The sequence below is a fragment of the Mesoplodon densirostris genome, chromosome 8 (genome assembly GCF_025265405.1).
Source record: "Mesoplodon densirostris isolate mMesDen1 chromosome 8, mMesDen1 primary haplotype, whole genome shotgun sequence".
Classification (NCBI taxonomy): domain Eukaryota; kingdom Metazoa; phylum Chordata; class Mammalia; order Artiodactyla; family Ziphiidae; genus Mesoplodon; species Mesoplodon densirostris.
Window position 1 is genome coordinate 7809107 of NC_082668.1, and position 20820 is coordinate 7829926.

Here is a 20820-nt window from a genome sequence, read left to right on the forward strand (position 1 = left end):
CCAGATAGCTGGTTCTAGAAGGCTCTGGGGCAGGAGCAGAGAGGGAGTGGTGGCCTCTGGGATGTCTTGGGGGTGGCAGGTTGGACAGACCGAAGGCTGGTCAAGGTGCTGGAGGAGGAGAGAAGGGAACTCAGGGTGGGCACAGTGATGTCTCTTTTGTCCCCCTCTGGCACCCGGCCCAGTGCTGGGGGGGGATGTGAGCCACGGCCGGCCGGTGGCCAAGACCAAGGCAGCCAGGCCCAGTCACCACTCCAGCCACGGCGAAGCCCTCCTACAGGGTTCTGCATTGAAGTTTTCTTTGAAGAAAATTAACTGAAATCAGATCAAGTGAGCTTGTTAATACCAACACCCCAGGAAACAGCCTGGTGGAACTGGGACCTTGGTCCCCATGGGGTTTTCACCCTAGTTTCTGGCAGCTCCTGGGGAAGCCAACCTGTGTTTCTCTAGTTCGCTGGGGAAACTAGAAGCACAGGCTTAGGTCAAACCAGCTGGAGAGAGAGCCGAGTGCGGTGGCCTCCCACCTCTGCCCCTGGGTCCCCAGGGATCACTTGGTGCTCAGGCAGGTATCAGGCAGTCGACTGGGCCAGGCCAGGGCCACCAGGAGCCCATCTGCCCCTCTCTGGTCAGGAAGGCCGGTCCGGGGGCCCCTCCCCTCAGGCAGGGCCAGGGCTCACTCTGCTCCCAGGCTCCCTTGCTGCTGCCAGGGCACAGGATCGGGACAGGAGACGCTGGGGTGCTGGCCCCCGCTAAGGAAGGTGGACAGGGCCACTCAGAGCTCCGGCCTTGGAAGCTGGGGTGGGTGGCACAGGGCCCAAGCCCCCGTCCTGGGGCCATGGGTGGGGGTGGGGGGCCAGCCGGCAGACAGGAAGTGCTGGGGTGGGGATGGACACAGCTACATGAGGCGTGGTGACGGGTGTGCCTGCCGTCTTGCATACTAATTCCGTTTCTAATCAGCCAGAATGAGGCGCTGGCATCAGTCGGCCACAGGGCCAGCTCTGTGAATCATTCTGGAACTGCCGGGGAGGTTCCCAAGGGTGGCAACCCCGGCTCAGCTGTGAGGGGTGGAGCCCGGGCCAGGTCCCCTGTCCTGGGTCCAAGGGGCACCCCACTACCCTGGCCACCCCGGTGCCCCACATACCAGGCGGCACTCACACTTGACTTTATTCCATGACACTGATTTACTGCAAACCCCTGGTTTCCTGGGCACGGGAGGGCCGTGGGTAACCTGGCACAAGGGGCGCGGGTCTCCCAGGAGGACCAGGTCTAACTCTATGCTGCTGAGCACTGGCCAGGCCGCAGCCTTCCATCCAGCCCCACCCTCCCCCTCCGGTTTGAAAACCAAGCTGCACAAATAAAATAGAATGAAAAAATAAAAACAAAACCCTGAGTTGTTAAAAACCACATTAAGAATCCCCGTTGGTGCCCGAAGTTCCTATTCCTAACAGGAGTGGGGGAGGGGTGGGCCGGGCTGGCGGCTTCAGTCCTGCTCCTCCTCGAGGTCACGGCTGCCCTGCTCGTCCTGCCAGTCCAGGAGGCCCTCGGTGCCGGGTCGCTTCAGGATGGCGCTGTACTTGAGGGCCGTGGCCTCTGCCCGCAGCACCACCTCCACCAGGCTGAAGATGCTGACGACCTGAGGCACAGCAGAGCCCAGCAGGGGACGCGGGTGCCGGTGAGGGGGCGGCCCGGGGGGCTGTCCACCCAGCCAGGCCCCGGGGCCCCTCGCTCTGCCCTAGGCCTCTGCTGGCCCGCCTGTAAGCGGAGCTTGCTCAGGGCTGAGGCCGTGGGGTCCCGGTGCGAAGCAGTGGAGCCACGCACCGCTGTGGGCAATGCCTGCTGGGGCCACTCAGCGCCCGGGGGCAGAAACCCCTGGCGTCCGGGTCTGCTCTTTGAAGCGTGTTGTAGGTAAAAACCTGTTTCCTTGGGTCGGAGGTCTATGGCGTTCATCAGATTCTCAAAAGGACGCCCGAAGTTAAGGGCCCTGCTTTAGGGAGGTAGGCAGAGGCCGCTGCCTCTCCCCAGGGTGGGTGATTCCGGGGAAGGAAGGTGCTGCCAGAAGGCTAGGCCCAAGGAGTGGTGAGGGGGAGCCGCTGCCGGCCTTGCTGGGTAGAACCTGAAATCGCAGCCGGAGCCGGGAGTAGGGGGAGCCCGGGAGATGAGGCCTGGGGAGCGCGCCCAGGAAGCAGGAGGGGGCTCACCAAGAGTGGGCTGGAAGGGGACCCAGTGGCGCTCTGGAAAAGCTGCCCCACCCCCGGGTCTGACCTGCTGCGCCGGCCCCTGCTCCGCGTCCTCAGGCTCCCAGACAAGCGTGAGCTCCGGCTTCTTGCCCACCTTCTGGAAACGGTATGACCGCAGGGGCAGTGCCTGGGGGTGCACACACCTGCATCTCAGGACCCGGGCTCTAGGCGCCGCCTCTTAAACTCTGACCCTGCAAGGCCCCGAGTGCTTGGAAGCAGCCCCCTGCCTTGGCCCACCTCTGACTGGCCTCAGGGGAGCTCCCTGCCCTGCTGCCTGACAGTTGGCTGCTTGCCCTTTGATGGGGGACGGCCCGCACCCTCGCCTCTTGCCTCTGGCCAGCTTCTGGGGGGCCTTGAGAGGCCACCTTCGCTGAGGGGCGGGGGCCGGGGGGCACCGGTGTCTCCACGTGTTATTCGGGGCAGGTGGTGGGTCTGTCCTGCCTCAGCAGGGACCGTCCCTGTACGGTTGGGGTGGACTGGGCACCTGAGGCCGGAGGGCTGCCGCTCCTACCGGCCCTGGGTCTGTTAGCACAGACTGAGGGCTGGGTTGTGAGCAGAGGCGATCTAGACCCGAACTCCATGCTGTTCAATGCACTTCAGGACGAGAGCCCGACTTGATTCCCGCTGGACTTCATTCTGTCTCTCCTGCTTTAATCCATTTCATTCATACCATGTTTATTCCACACTATGTACCGCGTTCTGCACACCCCAAAGTCCTCTGGGTGTTGGGAAATTCAAAGCCAAGGTCAGGGGCCAGGTGGTGACTCACTAACCACAAGGTCAGCTGGAACAGGTCCCTCAGGCAGGCATTAGACTGGCACCAAGTACCCTTGGAAAGAACCTCGAATGAAGCACCCCCCCAGGGCAGGACCAAGGCAAGGGCTAGCCTCTTCCTTCTTTTCAGGGGATACAGCTTCCAGAGTGGCCAGGGACCATTCTCTCTGGTCTTTCCTTCCCCAATGTTCCCTTAAAAAATCTCCCAAAGCCTGCCTACCCTGCTTCCTATACTGGTTATGGATGGACCTGATCTCTGGTTGCTCAAGTCCTTGGGAAAGAGGCCCAAGCCTGACCCTTGGCCTGGATCCCTGATCCCAGGCAGGCGCGGCTGGCTGTCTCGGCAGGACCCATCGGGTGAACTTGGTGCCAGCACAACCCACAGCTGAGCGAGGGGCGCAGCGTCACTGCCCCACTGTGGACGGGGACAGCAGGGCCCTCGGCCTGGGCTCCCATCCTGCCTGCTCGTGTGTCTACCAAGGGCTGTCCCTGAGCCAAGACCCCATCAGATGCTGGGGAAACAGGGAGGAGACCCAGCAGTGGGAACAGGGACAGGCAGGTGGGAAGGGAATGTGCTAAGTGGACGCGGCTCGGTGCTCCCTCTGCCTGCCCAGAACATCCCTAACCTTGGCCCTGGCAGCCTCCAGTACTCACGTTACAGTAGATGCGCTTCTGTACCCCATAGCGCAGCACCAGCACGTCGAAGGCTTGGTTCAGGACGCCCATCACCATGGCTTCCGACTCCAGGGGGCCGCTCTCCTGCAGGGTAGGGCTCCAGCCAAGGCTCGGCCAGGGGATGCAGTTTCCCCCCAGGGCCCACCCCAGCTGCCAAAGGCCCCGGACTCCTGGAGCCCTCCCTGTGAGCAGGTGCCCTGGCGGGAAGGTGGGGTGGAGGGAAGGGGAGGGACGGCAGGCTGGTGGCCTCACCTTGACCAGGATGGCAAAGAAGAGGCTGGTGCTGAGCTCCTGCACGCGCTTGGATGCCATGCGGCGGTCATTGCAGTGGTCAGCCTGTTTCTGCAGGGCATCGGGTTCCACATCTGGAAGCTCCCTGTAGCCTGGGCAGAGAGTGGTCGGGGGCCCACTGGCAGGTGCTCTCTGTGTGCCGGCCTTGGCGGGGTTCTGGGTAGCGTGGTGCCCCTGGCCCAGGTCAGATGGGGCCTGGGAGCCCCGTGCAGAGCTGAGGCCTCCCTGATGCCCAGCTTGGGAGGGCCGAGAAAGGGGGGCTTGCCACAGTGAGGGCCCTCGAGCCCCTAGCACGTGCTCACAGGGGAGGTTCTGGCACAGGCTCCCCTACTGCTTGGGCTGCCGACCCCTTGGGGCCTTCACAGTCATGGCAGTGTGGCCTCTGGCCGCCGGGCACCCACTCTGGTGGGGGGGAGTAGCCCTTAGCTGGGCACAGGCTGGCACCGCCCCCTGTGCCGCACCCCTTACCCAGCGTGGCAGCCAGGAGTCGATGCACCAAGACGTCAGCGAAGCGGCGGATGGGCGAGGTGAAGTGCGTGTAGAGCGGCACATTGAGGGCGTAGTGGCGGAACTGCGTCTGGTCCTGCAGCACCCCCGAGCAGAAGTACAAGGCCATCTGGGGAGGTGGGGCGGACCTCAGAGCCTGGCCAGGCTGGGTGCGGGCTGGGTGTGCTCTGCGAGCCTGGGAGACTCAGAGCCTCACGAGGGGCAGTCTTGGGGGCGTGGACCCACCTGCCAGGCTGCAGGCAGCTGAGCAAAGCCGGGCAGGCCCGAAGACGTCAGGGGCTGTTCTGTGTGAGGGTACCCTTGGGGCTGCCATGAGACTGGGCGGGGCTGTGGGTGCCCTTGCCCCTCTCCTGCTGAAGGCAAGGGCAGGTCTTGCCCAGGGCCCCTCTGCCAATGACCGGAAGTGGAGTGGGCCGGGGGAGAGGCTGTGGGTTTCTTGCGGGAACCCTTAAGATGCTGAAGGGTCTCCTCCCTCAGAGCCCTGAGGGACCTGCCACCAAAGCCCTCGGGGAGGGGAGGGGAGGGGAGACCCTGGGCTGAAGTCAGAGGACAGCTGGGGAGGAGCTGGAACTCATCCTCCTCCACAGCCGGTCACTGCTGAGTTGTTTTTTTTTTTTTTTTTTTTTGCAGTACGCGGGCCTCTCACTGCTGTGGCCTCTCCCATTGTGGAGCACAGGCTCCGGATGCGCAGGCTCAGCGGCCATGGCTCACGGGCCCAGCCGCTCCACGGCATGTGGGATCTTCCCAGACCGGGGCACGAACCCGTGTCCCCTGCATTGGCAGGCGGACTCTCAACCACTGCGCCACCAGGGAAGCCCCACTACTGAGTTTTAAGGGCTGTTACTGCCAGGAACCAGGAGGAAGGGATCGTTTCTGGTTTGCCCCCTCCCCAGGACAGGGCTGGAAGAGCTACACTGAAATGGCGAGCAGGAGGGAAAGCCCGTGGTCATGCCGGACCGGGGGCTGCAGGACTTCGCCAGGACACAAAGCCCAACACCACCATGTGGCCAGAACGGGAGGTAGGAGAGAAGGTCCAGGATGCCCTCCACCCAGAGCAAAACGGGCGCCTGGCTCTTCCTCTCTGGCCCTGGTGCAGCCTTTGGTCTTAGCCGACCTCCTGCCCTCTAGTCCTCACCCCTGCCCTCCTGAAGGCCACGCCTGCACCCCAGCACCTCTGTGCCCCCAATGCTCCACCTCTCACCAGCCAAGGGAGGCAGCGGTTGGCCAGGCCCCCAGCCTCAGCCCTTCTTGTCCCTGACAACCTGTCCTGAGACCGAGACCCAGAGCGTTGAGTTCAAAAGGCCATCCTGCAGGGCAGGAGTTAGGACTGTGGCCCAAGGAGAGACGCTGAGTTTCTCTAGGGGCCCAGCAAACAGCCTGGCCCGCGCAGTGCAGCTGTGCTGAGAGCCTTGGCCACGGGCCCTGAAGCCGCTTGCCCTGTGCTCCCCGAGTTCTCAGGGCTGGGAATCCAGGACCCGCGGCTGCCTGGGAGCAAGTGACCAGGTTCCTCTGCCAGGGCCAAAGTCACACCCTCGTGTGTTCGCTCCCTCCCTCCCTTGCCGCTTGCTCACCCTCACACCCTCCCGTGTGTTCGCACAAATGGACAGCCGGCTCCGGTTACTCTGTGTATGACGGCCTTGGAATCCAGGACGCAGCTGGTGGTGCCCTGCTCGGCTACCCAACTCTGCTTCCCTTCCAGCTCCCGCTGGGCCCTGGGTTACATCTCGGGTAAGTCACTGAGGGAGGGAGCAGCCTCCACTGTGAGCCATGTTTGGACCTTGTTCTCAGAAGTGGCCCAGTTCCCCAGACGAGCTGGGGTGAGGAGGGCAGAGGGCCCCAGGTCCCTTCCTGGGTGGCGAAGGCACCTCTGGGCAGCGTGGGATGGGTGAGGACCCAGAACTGGGACACAGACAGGGAACCAGGCACCACAGTCACTCTGGTCACTCCCTGACATCAGATCCCCAGGCAAGGGCTGGCCTCTGAGGTTACTGGCAGGCAAGGCCACGAGAAGTCCAGTCTTTTTCAGGCTCTGGGTGACTCAGGAGAGGACTCCTTGGAGCTCCAGGGCTGGGTTGGCCTTAGAGGTGGATGGCTTCCAGAGGCTGGGAGCAGGGAACGGCAGCTCCATCGGACCTGTATGTGGTGTCAAGCCCAGTGACCAGAGACACACGCCCCCCTCTCCATGGGGGGTGCTTTAGAGCCCTTGATGCAGGACAGACATCGGTGACTGGGGGCAGGGTAACGGCAGCCAGACCCAAACAGACCTGGTGGTCCCATTCCTGGCAGAGCTGTGAGGTCTCAGAAAACAAGTCGGTTGTGACCCACTGAGATGATCTGGTTCTTGGGAAACATACTGAATCTGCCCAGGGACTGAGCCCCTGGACAATGGTCTATCACTGCTCCCAGGCTGGGCTGCGGCCCACCGCTGGACCCATTAGCATCCACAGCTCCTGCTGACTGGACAGTCCACGGGGGTGGCTCCTTCCCAAGATGCTCAGCCCCACAGCGGCTGAAGCACAGCCTCGGGAGAGCTGCGACTGGCTGCCAGGAGCAAGCCCACCGTCTGCCTCCCAGGCTGCCGGCCTGTCCTCTAGCTGCAGACACAGCCTCACGGCCTGACTTACCCCTCTCCCGACCGGTTGGGACAGGGAGATTTCTCTGCCTGGGGCCCACAAGCCACAGTGGGGGCTAAGGACCGCCCCCCTGTGCAGGCTGCTCCAGGAGACCAATGTTCTCTCTCCCCTCCAGGGTCCCCATCTGAGCATGAGTTGCTGACCAGGCCCCATTCCCTTGCCCGAGCTGGTCTGGTCTGTGGGGTCCGGGCCCTGGAGTCTTGGGACGTGCCCTGGCGTGGCTCCCCGCCTGCTGCCAGGAAAGAGCCCCAGAGGCCATGCAGGGGGGAGCAGGGCAGCGGGGCTTGTAACGTCTCCTCTAACTGAGCCCACAGGCAAGCCTGAGCAGGAGGCAGCACGTCAAGCTCAGGAGCCCAGGGACTGCCTGTGCTGGGTGTTGCCTGGGGGCATCCTCTCCAAACCTCCCCAAAGGTTCTCCGAGCCCGCGGAGGCATGGGTGCTCCAGGGAGAAGGCGGAGGATGGAGGCCTGGCCCTTCCTTACCTGCATGGGCCGGGAGCACATGTTGGTGAGCACCTCCTTCCGGGCCAGTGAGTACTTGTCATCTCCAAATGTCTCCATCAGACTTTTCTGGAAGGAACCCATGTGATACGCAGTCAGGCTTGGGGAGAGGCTCTGGGGCCCCATCACCCACTGATCATCTGGCCCTGGGGAGGAAAGGTCAGCCAAGGGGCCCAGCCCTGTTCAGATGGCCATGGGTGGGGTGCAGGGGGGTCAGCAGCCCCCAGACTGTGTCCCACACTGGGTCTGCCTCGGGGGTCCTGGCTTGAGATCAGTCCTTCCATGTCCAGCTGGCTGGCCTGGGCAGGCTGGTTTACCCCAGGCCTGGAGCACAGATGGGGACAGTCTCCCTCCTGTGGAATGAGAGCCGAGGCCATGGATTCCTGAGCCCCATGCTGCTCAGTTCCAGGTGGGGAGCATTTGATACCCCTTACCATGAAAAACAGCCTCTGGCTTCCAATAATCCCAGCCCCTACTGAAGCCTCTGGGTCCGAGCCCGGCCCATCCCTGGCCACAGGACCCCTGCCCACAGCTGAGCCCTGAGGGGACTCCCTCGGTCTCCCGGGCTCCCCTCCAGGCCCTGTGAGTTGCAGGCTTTGTCCCCAGGCCCTCCCCTCTCCCTTGGGGTGGGGGGGATATGGCTAAAGGGTAACGGACCCTGGTGGGATGCAGAGGCTGCTGAGCCTGGCTCCCAGGCCTTCTTCCTCCTTCCCTAAGCAGGGCCTCCCCGGCCCCTGTGCTCCCAGCACTCACATTGAGGGCCCCTGCAGAGCTGAAGTCCATGGGCAGCCCCATCTGGTCACAGAATTCCACCAGGTCATTGAGCATCTTGGTCTGGGGTGGGGGGTGCCGCCGTAGCAGGGCTCGCTCAGGAAAGGTGCAGTAGATCTTGCGGGCCACAGCCATGTTGGCCAAGAGCATGAACTCTTCCACAAGCCTGCAGAAGGGAGGGACCGTGGGGGTCATTCTTTACTGCTTCTCTGCTAGCTGGCTCTCTTGCGCCCTTGTCTCAGCTTCAAGATGCCCTCCCGGCATCCGATCTACTTTGTTCCTGCAGGTTGCTTTCCCCCTCATTCCTCAGCTCATGCCCCTCACTGCACTAACCAGTCTGTACTCTTCTCTGCTGATGTGTTATCTCGTGGGCTGTGTCTCCTACGAGATGGGGATCCTGGAGAGCAGGGATGGTGCCTGTCTTATTCCCCGCTGTAGCCCTGGTACTTGGGACCTCACCTGACCCAGAGAAAGTGCTCAGTCAAGATCTCTGCTGAATGACTAAGCTTCCCAGAACACTGGGGGGCATGTCCAGCTGTAAGAAAACACTATGCCCGGGCAGGCCATGAGAACCCAGAGGACTCTGCAGGGGGGGCGTGTAGAGGCAGGCGCGCAGACCCAGGGCCCCCCGTTTCCAGGAGTACGTGGCTGCTTTTCCCCCCTGGAAAGATGAGTGTTTCTGAGGACGAACAGGAGAGTCACAGAGGGCAAGAGGAAAGCCGTGCATTTTGGGAAAAGACAAAGGCGTTGCTGAGGTGTTCAAACCACAGAGCCATCCTTTTAGGAGCCAACCTTCCAGTCCTGCTTCGCCCGAGTGTGATTAGGATCCACGAGTGTGAATGGATGTGGCTCCAAGGCAGGCCGAGAGTCACAGGGAGCAGCAGGGACTGACGGGGGAGGGCAGAAGTGTGCCAAAGTGCAGGAGTCAGGCAGAGGGGGACGCTGCATCACAGCGCTGAGGTCAGCACCACCCTTAGCCCCCTGATCTGGGGCAGGAAGCCCACGTGCTGCTGTTCCGCCCAGGGCGCCCGCAGAGGACACATGGATCAGGCACGTGTACGAGAGCTGAAGCCTCCAGGAAGGGGCGTGGGTGTGGGCTGGTGCCCTACGTGGGGAAAGCCTCCTCCCTTGGGGAGACTCTCGGGGACTTGCCCAGCTTAGGGAGCCTCTTCCCAGACTTTAATCTGAAGCTCTAGGTTGTATGTCAAGCCCATGCTTCTCCCCCAGAGGCAGGAGAGGTCAGGAAGGAAGCTTCCTTGAATGAACGTCCCCTCCTAGAGGTGTGGGCAGTGCTTGGGGTCAGCCTCGTCCCCTCCCCAAGCTCTTGGGAAGGAACAGCCAGCGGGGGGACAAGAGCGTGAGTGGCAGAGCCCCGCCTTCCCCAGGCTGGGCCTCCAGGCTGAGGGGTGGCTCTGGTCTGCCGGGCTGTCGCCCAGAGCACGTCTGTCTCCCTGCAAAGCCCACCCTATGAGGAAGAAGGGCTGTGGAATGCCCCAGGGCAGGCACCACCAGGACCAGGCCTGCACCTCAGGAGGAGGCCCACCCATGGCCTGCACTCCTAGCTCCTCCTGTGTGGGCACCGTGGTGGGCCGACCCACAGCCTACCACCCACCATGGGGAAGGGCTTGGGTGAAGGACTGCAAGGGTCAGGTCTCAGTGGCCCTTCCGCCATGCAGGAGGCCTGTGTGTAGAATGAGTTTCTTCATTCCCCGCTGGGTTGCAGCAACAGTCTTTTAAGCGGCCATCCTGCCTCCCACCCTAAAACCTGTCCTTGAGCGTATCACTTCCTGCTAAAAACCCTCGAGTTCATGTGCTGGAACCCGACCACCAAACCTCCTGAGCGAGGCCTCCATCCTAGCTCCAGCATGTTCTTGCTGCAGGACCCTGAACAAGTTACCGACCTTTTCTGTTCTATTTTCTTGAACGTAGAACAGGGATAATAATAGCACGTGCTTCACAGAGTGGTTGTGCAAACTAACAGGAGTAAAACATGTTTCAAGGGCAGACCCTGCGCCTGGCGTGACGTCCGCCTCAAGACACGGGAGGTGCTGGGAATTCCCTGGCGGTCCAGTGGTTAAGACTCCGCACTTTCACTGCCGATGGCTTCGGTTCAATCCCTGGTCCTTGGGGAGCTAAGATCCTGCAAGCCGCGTGGCAGGGCCAAAAAAAAAAACAAAAAAAAAAAAAACAAAAAACAACCGGAAAAAAAGACACAGGAGGTGCTTTCCTCTCTCTTACCTTCCAGCTAAATGGCCAGCCTGGGGTCTCTTCGTGGTACCCTGTGATTTCCATCCCTGCCATTTGTCACCCTCCTTTGACCTTTCCATGTCTTCCCTGAAGGGCATCTCCATCCCTCCTGGGCACTTACTGCCTGATTAGATACCTGGCAACAAGGGTCAGCCTGTCTAGGGCCACCTCTGTCACAGTCTAGCACCGTTTGACTCTTCATATTTGGTTTTCATATTTTGATCTTGTCAGCTCGAGAGGAGTCTCAAGTCCTGCTAGATTGATGTCTGACTTGATGTCTTGCCTGCTGTTGGTCAGACCCTGCAGAGCATCATCACGTAAATGCTTCAGATGCACAATTCAGCCATTCGTTTGTTGCCTACTCAGCACATGTGACCGTGTGCCGGGCGGTTCCAGACTTGTCTCCCCATGCAGTCCCAGTATCACTGTGGGCCGGGGGCACACAGGCTGCTCCTTGGAGCCCTGCGGTCTAGTTCAGCTTCAGGCTTGGGCAAGGAGGGAGCACCTGTAACCTTGGGGCTGACCCTGGGCTGCGTTTTGCAAGCTTGGCCAGCAGGGGACAGCATGGCCCCATAGGAGGGTTGTGTGAGCTCAGGCTAGGGCAGGGCAAGAAGCAGAGCAGGGCTGGAGGGGCGGGGGCTCCAGCCTGGGCCCCGCCCTCTCTAACCTCACCTCCACCCCTTGGGTCAAAGGAACGGAATGTTCAGGGAGCCTCCTAATGAGGAGCTGTGCTCTTGCTCCTACTTCCTGCAGAGGCTCTCCCGCCTCAGGATCTCATATAAGGAGAACCCAGGCAAGGGACAGGAGGGTGGAGCTGATACCCGAAGCCCCAAGCAGTGATAATAGTCCTCAGTCAAGCTGCTTCTCCAGCGACCCCCAGTACAGTCCCAAGAGTCACCTGAGGCTGGTGAGAGAAAAGCAAGTGCGCTCCTGTTACCTTGAACGTCTTGCGAAGCTTTGGTCGCAGGGGCTGACCTTGGACAGGTCCCTTCGTATCTCTGGGGGCTCCACATCCCTGAGTGTCTCAGCCCGCCCCTCAGGACAGGGGGCGGGAGTTAAGAGGGCAGCCTCCCTCCAAGACAGTTCAGAGATACGGCCCATGTCTCCCAGAAAAATGTCAGTGTCACCTAACAGGGAGGTGGCACAGCAGTAAGCCCGATCCCTTGGTGTCCTAGGATAGCTGCAGGGACCGTCTCCCCACAACCTGTCCGCAAAGTCCTTCTTACACCCCCAGGTGGGGGGCGGGGCGGGTGCAAGCCTGTGGGCGGGAGAAAGCAGAGCAGGGCCCGGAGCCCGAGCCCATCCGGCCCTGGGGTGCCTGGGAGGGTGCAGCAGCGATGGCGCAGGTCCCCCCACGCAGCGTGGCAACAGGAAGGCCAAGGGCAAGGCAAGCGATCAGCAGCCAGATTGCAATGAGTTCCGAATTCACCGTCAGCAACGGGGCCGGGCATCCGGAAGGGGAGCCGGGCTGGCCAGGACTGGGGCGTGGGTAGGTGGGTGTCGCTGCTCTCATCTGGGCCAGCAAAGGGGCCCGCTCCTCCGGGGCTCCACAGGTCCTCCTCACGGGTGAGTTCCCGGACGGGCCAGCAGGGGGCGCCCAGCATCTTCCTGCCGCAGGACCTGGGACGTGGCAGGAGCAGCTTAGAACCCAGCAACTTCTGGGCAGGAAGGAGCCTTACTTTATAAACTGCAGCCCTGCGGCCCAAGGTCCAGGGGTCTCTGGGCTCCCATTCAGTGTGTTTTTCCTTGGCCAAAGCCAGCTCTGGGGCTGAGGGCTTTGCTCAGTCAGGGAGAGTGAACAGCGCTCTGAGGGAAGGCAGGCTGATTAGAAGCGGCGCTCCCACAGCTGACCGGGCGGCACGCACCCCTTCACCCTGATCTCCTCCTGCCTCTGAGGGGCAGAGCTGCATGCCCAGGCCCGCAGCCAGAGCTCAGAGATGCTCCAAGCTGTCCTGGGTGGTTAGGATGTCCTCTGAGAGCAAACTGCACATACCCACTGGGATGTGAAACCCAAGCGGGGATGGAGCCCTGCGCGCTGCCCTGGCCGCAGACTTGCTCCCTGGTCTGGGTACCTGCCCTGATCATAACCCAGCCCCTGCCCCAGCACGGCACAGGCATGTGCTCACTCCCCTCTGCAGGGGAGGGGGGCGGGCGCTGGATCTCAGCAACTGCCTGGCAACTGCTCTAAATAGGGCTCAGGAATGGCCACCAGCCAGGATCACCTTCCAGAACCGCAAGCCAAATCCTCAGAGCCGGGGCCTTGGTCTCAGGCCTGGCATCTGCTGAGCATCTGGAGCTCAGTGCCACCAGGGGCCCCATGACCCTGGAGGGCTGGGCCAGCTCTGCTGTGACAGACAGATGAAGGTCTAGCCAGGGGGCCGGGCCAGGATGCAAGCTCGGCAGCACTAACTCTGCAGCAGCCCACCTACCTGAGCTCTGGGCCTCCAGGTGCTGGAGGGAAGGCTTCTCATCCCAGGGAGGAGGTGAGCAAGCCTAGAGGCCTCAGAGTCCCTCGCCTGCGACGGCAGATGGCAGGTAAAGACCACAAGCAAGCTACACACAAGTACACACACTCCTCACGCAGCAGAGCTGCCTTGTCTAGAATGGTGTGTGCCAGACGGTGTTAATGTTACTTACTTAACAAAAAAGTATAGATACATATGAAATGCTAGGGCCTTAATTCATGTGGTTTTTTATTATAGGACATCCCTTTGCCTTTAAGATGCTACCATGCATCAGGATTTGGGGAGAAGGGGCTACTGGGGTGCAGCACTCACTGCTCACTAATGGCTGAAGCTGTTTGTGTCACATCTTAAAGGATGATGTTTGGAAAAGGCCGCTCTACCTGACAGGGGTGAGACAGTGGCTAAGAGAGAAATGGGCTAAACTGTCTGCCTCTTCGGAGGAAGGCTGCCCATCCTTGTCCATGAAGAAACTGGGTGTGTCCGTGGCCACAGGAGGCCCTCTGGTTGGGCGGCTGGGTGTGTCCTATGGTGAGGCGCATGCTCCTCACGTGTCCTGGCCTACCTCCTTCCCTGCTGCAAGTGCACAGCCCGGGCAACTGGAGCGGAGGAGAGGTTCGTGGTTACCAGCTCAGCAGCTTGCCTTGAGCCCCAGCTCTGCCACTCGCTAGCTGTGTGATTTCAGATAAATTTCTTAACCTCTCTGAATCTCAATTTATTTACCTGAAAAAAATGGGCAAACGATAGACAAGTGCCTGGTCTTAAATAAATATTACATTATTATTACGCATACTGTGCAAGTGACTGGCCCGGGTGCCCCGACCCTAGGGTTAGGGCTGAATACAGCAAGATCCTAGACGCTTCCTGCCATAATACTACCTCGGTCCAGGCTTCCATCTCTTAGCAACTGGCCTCCCTATTTCTAGCCACTCCCTGCTGTTTCAGTCTTCACACCCAGAGAGATGCTTTCTCTCTCAAAGGCCAATCTGGATGGTCATGCCCCTCTCCTGCCTGAAGCCCTTCAGGGGCGACCACTGTCCTCAGGGCAGTTCCACCTCCTGGTAAAATGAGGTTTTCCAGGCCACCTCTTGTCACGTGCCCGGGTCACCTCTCCCTTCTCGCTGCCCCTCTAACCCTCACACTCCAGTCATACTGAATTCTGTTTAAAAATATATTTATTTATTTATTATTTATTTGGCTGCGTCGGGTCTTAGCTGCAGCCCACAGGATCTTTTTCGTTGCGGCCTGCGGGCTTCTCTCTAATTGTGGCGTGTGGGCTCCTGAGCGCGCGAGTTTAGTTGCCCCACGGCATATGGGATCTTAGTTCCCCGACCAGGGATCAAACCTTCGTCCCCTGCATTGGAAGGCGGATTCTTAACCACTGGACCACCAGGGAAGTCCCCATATTGAATTCTTGGGGCTCTTTCTTGCTTCTGTCCATTTGCACTGCTGTTCCCTTAGCCTGGAATCTTACACCAGTCTCCCCCCGTCTCTTTTTCTCAGATGTCCCTTCCTCTGGGGAGGCAGCGTGAGGTGCCCACCTGGCTCCTATGTGCCTCCTGGGCATCCTATTCCTATCCCACCACAGCACTTAGCCCACACTGCTGTGATCACCCCTTTGATCGTAGGCTGTTATCTCCCCTCCTCACCCAGTGCCGCCTACCCTGGGCCCAGTGCGAGGCCTGGCACAGTGTAGACGCTCAATAAATCTGTGCACGATGAAGGACTCCCAGGATGGTGCACACTCGGAAGTTGAGAGGGCTGGGGCCCTGCCCCAAAGCCCCTTTTCTGCGTGGGCACACAGCCCTCACGCATATACTTCTGACCCCTAACACTTGCTGCTAGAGGTTGTTGAAAACATAAAGCTCTGCCTAAGAAGCTGACATCATTCCCAAGCACCGAGAAAGAAGCCACAGCCTTCCCCTGCTCTTTGCCCATCCCCTGAGTCGACAAAGCACCTGTCCCCACTCACAGCAAGCTGGTGGCATTTGTCATTTTACCCAACTCCCCTACAGCCATTCGTTTGTTTGTTCACTTACTCAGCCTCAAACCTTTTCGGAGCTGCTGCTGTGGGTGGGTGCAGGGAGAGAGGGAAGAGACATCTATGAAGCACCTAGGTGCGGCCCACTAAATCCTCCTGCAGCCTGGGAGGTGCTTCCACCCCTTTCCAATGTGTGGGGAAGCTTAAGGTGCAAAAAGGAAAGGTGATCAGGCCCAAGTCCCACACCTCGTAACCAGCAGCTGGGTTCGCCACCAGTTTGTGTGACCTCGACACCCTGCTGCGTCTGCCGTGTCCCGGGCCCAGGAGCCCCCAGCCTCGTGGGGGGGTGGATACACCCACAAACATAAGACCAATTTCAGGAGACGGCCAAGAGGAGGAAAACACTTCACATGAAAGGGATAAAAGAGTCAAGGTGTGGACGAGGGAAAAACATGCATCAGCCACATTCGGAAAATAAGGAATCAAGGGAGGAGGGCTACAAGGTGAGGGCGGGAATGGCCCTCTGGGGCCTGAGGAGCCAGACTCCAGGATGGGGGCTGCACGGGGGAGCTGGAGGAGGCTGCTGAATGAGGACGGCCGTGAAAGGGAAGCACACGGTGGCAGCGGGACACAGGGACCAGAGGCCCGGCACAGTCAGGGGGTAGCTGACGAACCTGAGGGCTTGCAGGCCGCAGCCAGAGGCAACAAGAAAGGCCAGGGCAGGCCCGAGTTTGGAGCTGCACGCAAGGTGAGGCTCTGGGAGCAGAGGGGAGGGACCTCAGAGGGTGACGAGGAGGCCCAGAAGCCCACATGGCCTAAGAGGGAGCCAGCTCCAGCGGGGCAGCTGTGCCTTGTGCAGACCCTGAGCTGAGGAGGAGGAGGGCCTTGGAGAGGGCCAGCGGCCTCGGCAAGGAGGAGCCTGTGGCCATGGCCCTGAGGGTGGGCAAGTTGGTTCCGAAGACCAAAGATCCAAGGGTGAGGGAGGCGGTCCAGTGGGGACTCCTCTCAATACGTTTGTTGGTGAAAGAGGTAATAGTTTGAGGAGAGGGTGAGAAGGGCCTCTGTACTGTTTTCTGATTGCTGTTTTAAGTTCCCCAAAGATCTGACTATGTTTTCAGAGGCAAAGGAGCTAATGGGAAAGAACCTGGGGGTGAGTACCAGACCAACCAACCATCCGGCAGGAAGCGGCTACCCAGGGAAGAGGCTATGTGTCCTCGCAGCTGTGAGCTCCCAGCAGGGGAGGCTGGCCCAAGAGGTTTGGGCGGAGAGGAGGAGGCTTGTCTGGGCCTCCCGCTGCTGAAGGAGGACCCCAGGGGAGACCGTGTGTGATGAGCACGCAGGTGACCGCGGAGCATCACCCGAAGCACTGTCCCTAAAACTGTCTTCTCAAGTCCACTGGGCACAGGAGAGAAGAGAAGGGCCCATACCCGTCAGGTCAAGAGAGGCCCCTTGAATACGGCCTAGGGACAGGGCAGCCTCCGTGGGCCGACCGAGGGTTGGGGCAGGCACAGTCCAGGCTGAGGTCAGCGCTGGGCTGGCCAAGCCAAGCGGGCTACGCTGCGCTCCCACAGAACTCCCAGAGACGACGGATGAGGCTGGCACCGGCAGCGGGGTCTTGGCCCAGCGTGGTGCCGACAGGCAGGGCCCCGGCCCTCGGCCCCCCCACTCCCCTGCACCTACACTCTCAACCCTGCCTGGCCAGAGGGGCTGAGCCTCCAAGGATGTTCCGTCTCCAGATCCATTTTACCAGGCTAACCAGACGAGAAACTCACCCAACCTTTCCATACCCAGAACACTCAGAACGTGGGGAAGTGACTGGGGAGCCGGGCAGCCAGGGCAGAGTGGCAAGGCTGCTGCCCAAACCTGGAAATGCATCCATTTTCAAAGATCAAAACCAACTGAGAGACTAGAACAGCCTCTTCTGCCCTCAGCCACCAGGGCACTCCTCGCAGCTCTGCGGGAGCCTCCTGCAAATGGAATCAGGCCGCTTACAGAGACGGTTCAATTAGCTCTCAGTGAAAACTGCTAACTTGGAAATTTGATAAGAATTGCTCCCAGCCAGTTTCAAATTCATTTCTTCTGAAGACTAAACTTTCCCCACTTGGGCACATCCTCACTGTGGGCCAGGAGCCCCTGGGCTTCGCATTGGCCGTGAAGGCAGCCGCTGGGCCTCTCACAAGGGCTGTGCGCCCGGGCGTGGCCCCTTCTCTGCAGCTGAGCAGCCAGCGGGAGCGGAGGCACTGGCCACCCTCAAGGGGCCCCCCGCTGCTCTCCCCGCAGCCCCTAATTGAGTGTAGTGTGGTGGAAAATGCAAGGGCCCAGGAGCCGGTGAAATGGGAAGTCAGCGGCCGGATGAGCACTAAAGTGGAAGCTGCTGGGGATGGGAAGGGAGCACGGCACAGCTCTCTCCCAGGCCAGGGTGGAGCTGGTAGCCCGGAGCCGGAAAGGGGCGGCCTGGAGGGAGGGAGCCGCAGGCAGTCTCCCGGGTGGGTGGGTAGGTTGGGGGAGCACCAAAGGAAATGCAGCAGACCGAGGGAAGGGCGCCCATCCACAGCCGGCGGGCACCCCGCTGCAGGCCCGAGTGGAGGGTGCTCCGGCCGCCGCTCGGGCCTCGCGCTGACCCCTCTCCTCCTGGGCTCACTGCAACCTGCTGAGCGTTTTGGACATTCCCATGAAACCACAGGGAAATGAATGGGGCCGAGTTCACAGGCGTGGAAAACCCCAGAGGAGAAGGCCTCTGGAGCCAGACATAACAGGCCCTGCGGGTGAAGCCGGAGCCAGGTTTCCTCTTCTGGGAGGCTGAATCCACTCCAGGGCCTTTCTATAGGTTCAGCGGGCGGGGCCCAGCTGCAGCGAGGAGGCACGTTTCAGCCGCTTGTTTTTCTACCTCAAAGGACGTCTCCAGAGGCTCCAGTTCAGAGCGGCCCTCGGGCCCTGCCAAAGGGAGGCCCAGTAGCTGCGGTAGGGAGTGGGGAGGGGGCTTGCCGGGAGCCGGGTTGACAGGCAGAAAGCCCTTTGTCAGCGTCAAGAAGCTAGAGAAGTCTCGCTCCCTTCCCAAGGTTCAGGGCTCTGCTCACCGAGGCACCGGGCAGACCTGCGCGCTCGTGGCAGAAAACTCCCCCTAAGCAGAAGAACCAGGTGGCAGTTTGTGCCGTGTGGCCTCGAAGAGCTGGGTAATTAGGGCTTGCTGGCTCCACCACGATGTTGACACACATGCCTTTCTCCACTTCTAGCTGCTGCCCAACTGGAATTAGAACCGCTGACCAGAGGAGGTACGGCCAAGACGCGCAGAAGCCCCGCCACCTCTGGGAGCCGCTGTGGTGCCCCCCAGTGGCTTATCTGCCCTAGGTGGACTCCCTGGCTGGCGTCCCTTTCAGGCCCCAGCCCAAAAGCGGGGGCCGGTTCGGCAGCCCTGGATAATGGACAGAGCCTGGGCAAGCGCAGTGGGGGCCGGCGCGGTGGGTCATCACTGATGTTGGGAGAGATCAATTGTGATTTAGAAACTAGGCTTTAGGTACGAGAATATTCGAGAGATAAGGGTGTTGTGGAACGCACAGGTTCTCTCTCTCTCCACCCCTCTCACACTCACGCATGTGCACAGACACACACGCTACAAAAGGCAGCTAGATGAGAGAGGACGAGACGCGTGTCCTTGGGAACCCAAGCCCCTTTGCTTTTGCACCTTAGAGCATGCTTCGCTCACCTCCAAGACAGCCTTGGCCTCACTGCCGCTGGGGAGCAGCTCTCCTTGGGCAGGGCCGCCGCCCCAGCTGTACGACCACTAAAGGCTGCAGGGAAATAGGAACCACTGCTGGTCTCAGGCTGGGCACGTGATTTCATCGAATCCCCACAAAATCTTGCACGGCAAGGGGCGTGTCAGGCCTAATCTGCACACAGGGAAACCGAGTGTCTGAAAGGCCAAGGATGGTGACCATGTAGATTACAGAGCCAGCGTGTGGCAGGGCCGTGGTCTGGAGACTGGGCTTTTTGACTCTGAAGTCTGTCCTCTACCCCTAACTTGTGATGAGAGGGGCTGCCAGGCCTACCTGGTGCAAGTGGAGGAAAGGGTAATGTGTCCAGGAGAAAAGGGGTTTCTGGAATGGGTAGAATGGGAATCCGAGTTCTTTAGGTCAGTAGTGGCCCCTCTGCCATCAAGAGGGAATCTGTGTTTCCACATTTTCCCCCCACCATGCCCCGGCACAGCAACTCCACCTCCAGCAAGCCCTGCAGGATTCTGCATTTCTGTGGGAGGACCAGAGTTCCACTGGTGTGGGGGGGCTGTCCAGGGCACACGTGCGATCGGGGCTTGCAGCATTTGGGGGGCCCCGTGGAGGCTGCAGCAATGAGCAGGAGGGGTGGGGCCCCAGCCCCGACACACTGACCTCCTGCGGGCACCGGCACTGACGCCAACGGGAAGAGATGGGCCAGCGGAAGGCGCAGGCGGGACGCACACTGGCCGGGGGACCTGGCTGTGAAACCACCTTAGGAAACCGCCTGGGCAGACTGGGCAAGTGTTTCCGGTCGCTACAAAGGCCCCTGTGGGGCTCCTCGTAACCCTGACACGTCCTTTTTGGCTTTGTGAAAAAGGTCCAAGAGTGGGCTACAGTTCTAGCCACACACGTGGGTGAGATCGGCCTCCTTGAAGACAACATGTCTTGTAAAATCTTTGGGGAAACGTCAGTCCTTCCTTCTCACCCTGGACACAAGGCAGACCTGCCAGTCATTGCTGAAGACGAGTCTTCAATGCTTGAGGCCCTGGGGCTGGGCTGCGGGTCCCAGCGAGGGTTTTCCGGCTCTCCATGCTCTGCAGCCCTCTGCTCTGTGCGGCCCAGACAGAGACCAAGAACTGCATTGTCCAATACTTTCTTGATTGTGCCCCTCAGCTGACACAAATCCTACTCTCTCACACTGCAGCCTTGTTCTGGCTTCTGCTCACCTGGGTCTCCACTCACCTGCACCTGCGATTCCTTTACTGGCCCAGGCCGCCCTCCAGCCCCACCCCCGACTCTTTATGGGTCACCATTCCCACCTGTCCCCCACTAATCTCGCTCTGGCTGGCTCAGCCAGCTCCATTTACCTTGATTTCCAGGGCCTGGAACAGTATCTGGCATTCAGTAGGCACTCCTAAGTATGTTTTTTATCTGCGATGTTTTGCTTGGTTCATGCAAGACCAATCCCTAACATTTCTAGGGTGCTTTACGTTGTTTGCACGTATGGTAGCCATGTGACCCTCATTACAACTGCGGGAGAGGGAGAGAGAGAGGATCCTGCCGCCTCCATTGCACAGATGAGGAAACGGGCCTGGGGGTGCAGCCCCTGACCACCTCGCTGTGGAGTGGGGAGCTGGCCCAAGTCTGGCCCGGGTGAGCAGATGCCTTTGGGGGTCTCTGTGAGGGCCCAATGCCAGGTGCTTGGCCACTGCCGGCCCTTCTGAGTCTCACAACAAGTCTTAGACCCCTCCTTGTTCATACGAGCAAAGGGAGGCTCCGAGAGGTCATGTGACTCCCCTAAGCTTACAGAGCGAGGACACCAGGTGCCCCACCCACTGCTCTTCCTCAGGTGATCCGGTGCCACCTGCCTTAAGCTTTCTAAGGATTGGACAGCAGGGTTTCCTTAGCAGCACCCGACCAAGGGCTCTGCTGACAGCCGGGGGTCAACACAGGGCCTGCCCTGAGGCCACGCTGGCAACTGGGGGACGGGCACCCGTGGTGGCCTGCCGTGTCACTACCACCCTTCCTTCCTGAC

At 60.5% G+C, this 20820-nt stretch overlaps 1 protein-coding gene across 3 annotated transcripts in view; it reads right to left on the minus strand.

The window, feature by feature from the left end:
- Positions 1 to 1170: 1170 nt before the first annotated feature.
- DIS3L2 (DIS3 like 3'-5' exoribonuclease 2) overlaps positions 1171 to 20820 on the minus strand; it is a 375400-nt gene continuing 355750 nt past the window's right edge. For 2 of the 3 annotated variants that reach the window (XM_060107077.1, XM_060107078.1), the window contains 7 exons: positions 8368 to 8551; positions 7597 to 7683; positions 4443 to 4590; positions 3936 to 4066; positions 3663 to 3767; positions 2260 to 2361; positions 1171 to 1630 (listed from right to left, as the gene is read on the minus strand). In XM_060107077.1, the coding sequence (XP_059963060.1) occupies positions 1478 to 1630; positions 2260 to 2361; positions 3663 to 3767; positions 3936 to 4066; positions 4443 to 4590; positions 7597 to 7683; positions 8368 to 8551 (910 nt within the window). In that variant the 3' untranslated portion in view covers positions 1171 to 1477. Of the gene's footprint in view, positions 1631 to 2259; positions 2362 to 3662; positions 3768 to 3935; positions 4067 to 4442; positions 4591 to 7596; positions 7684 to 8367; positions 8552 to 12061; positions 12253 to 20820 lie in introns of those variants that run through there. The other variant, XM_060107079.1, reaches the window with a different exon arrangement.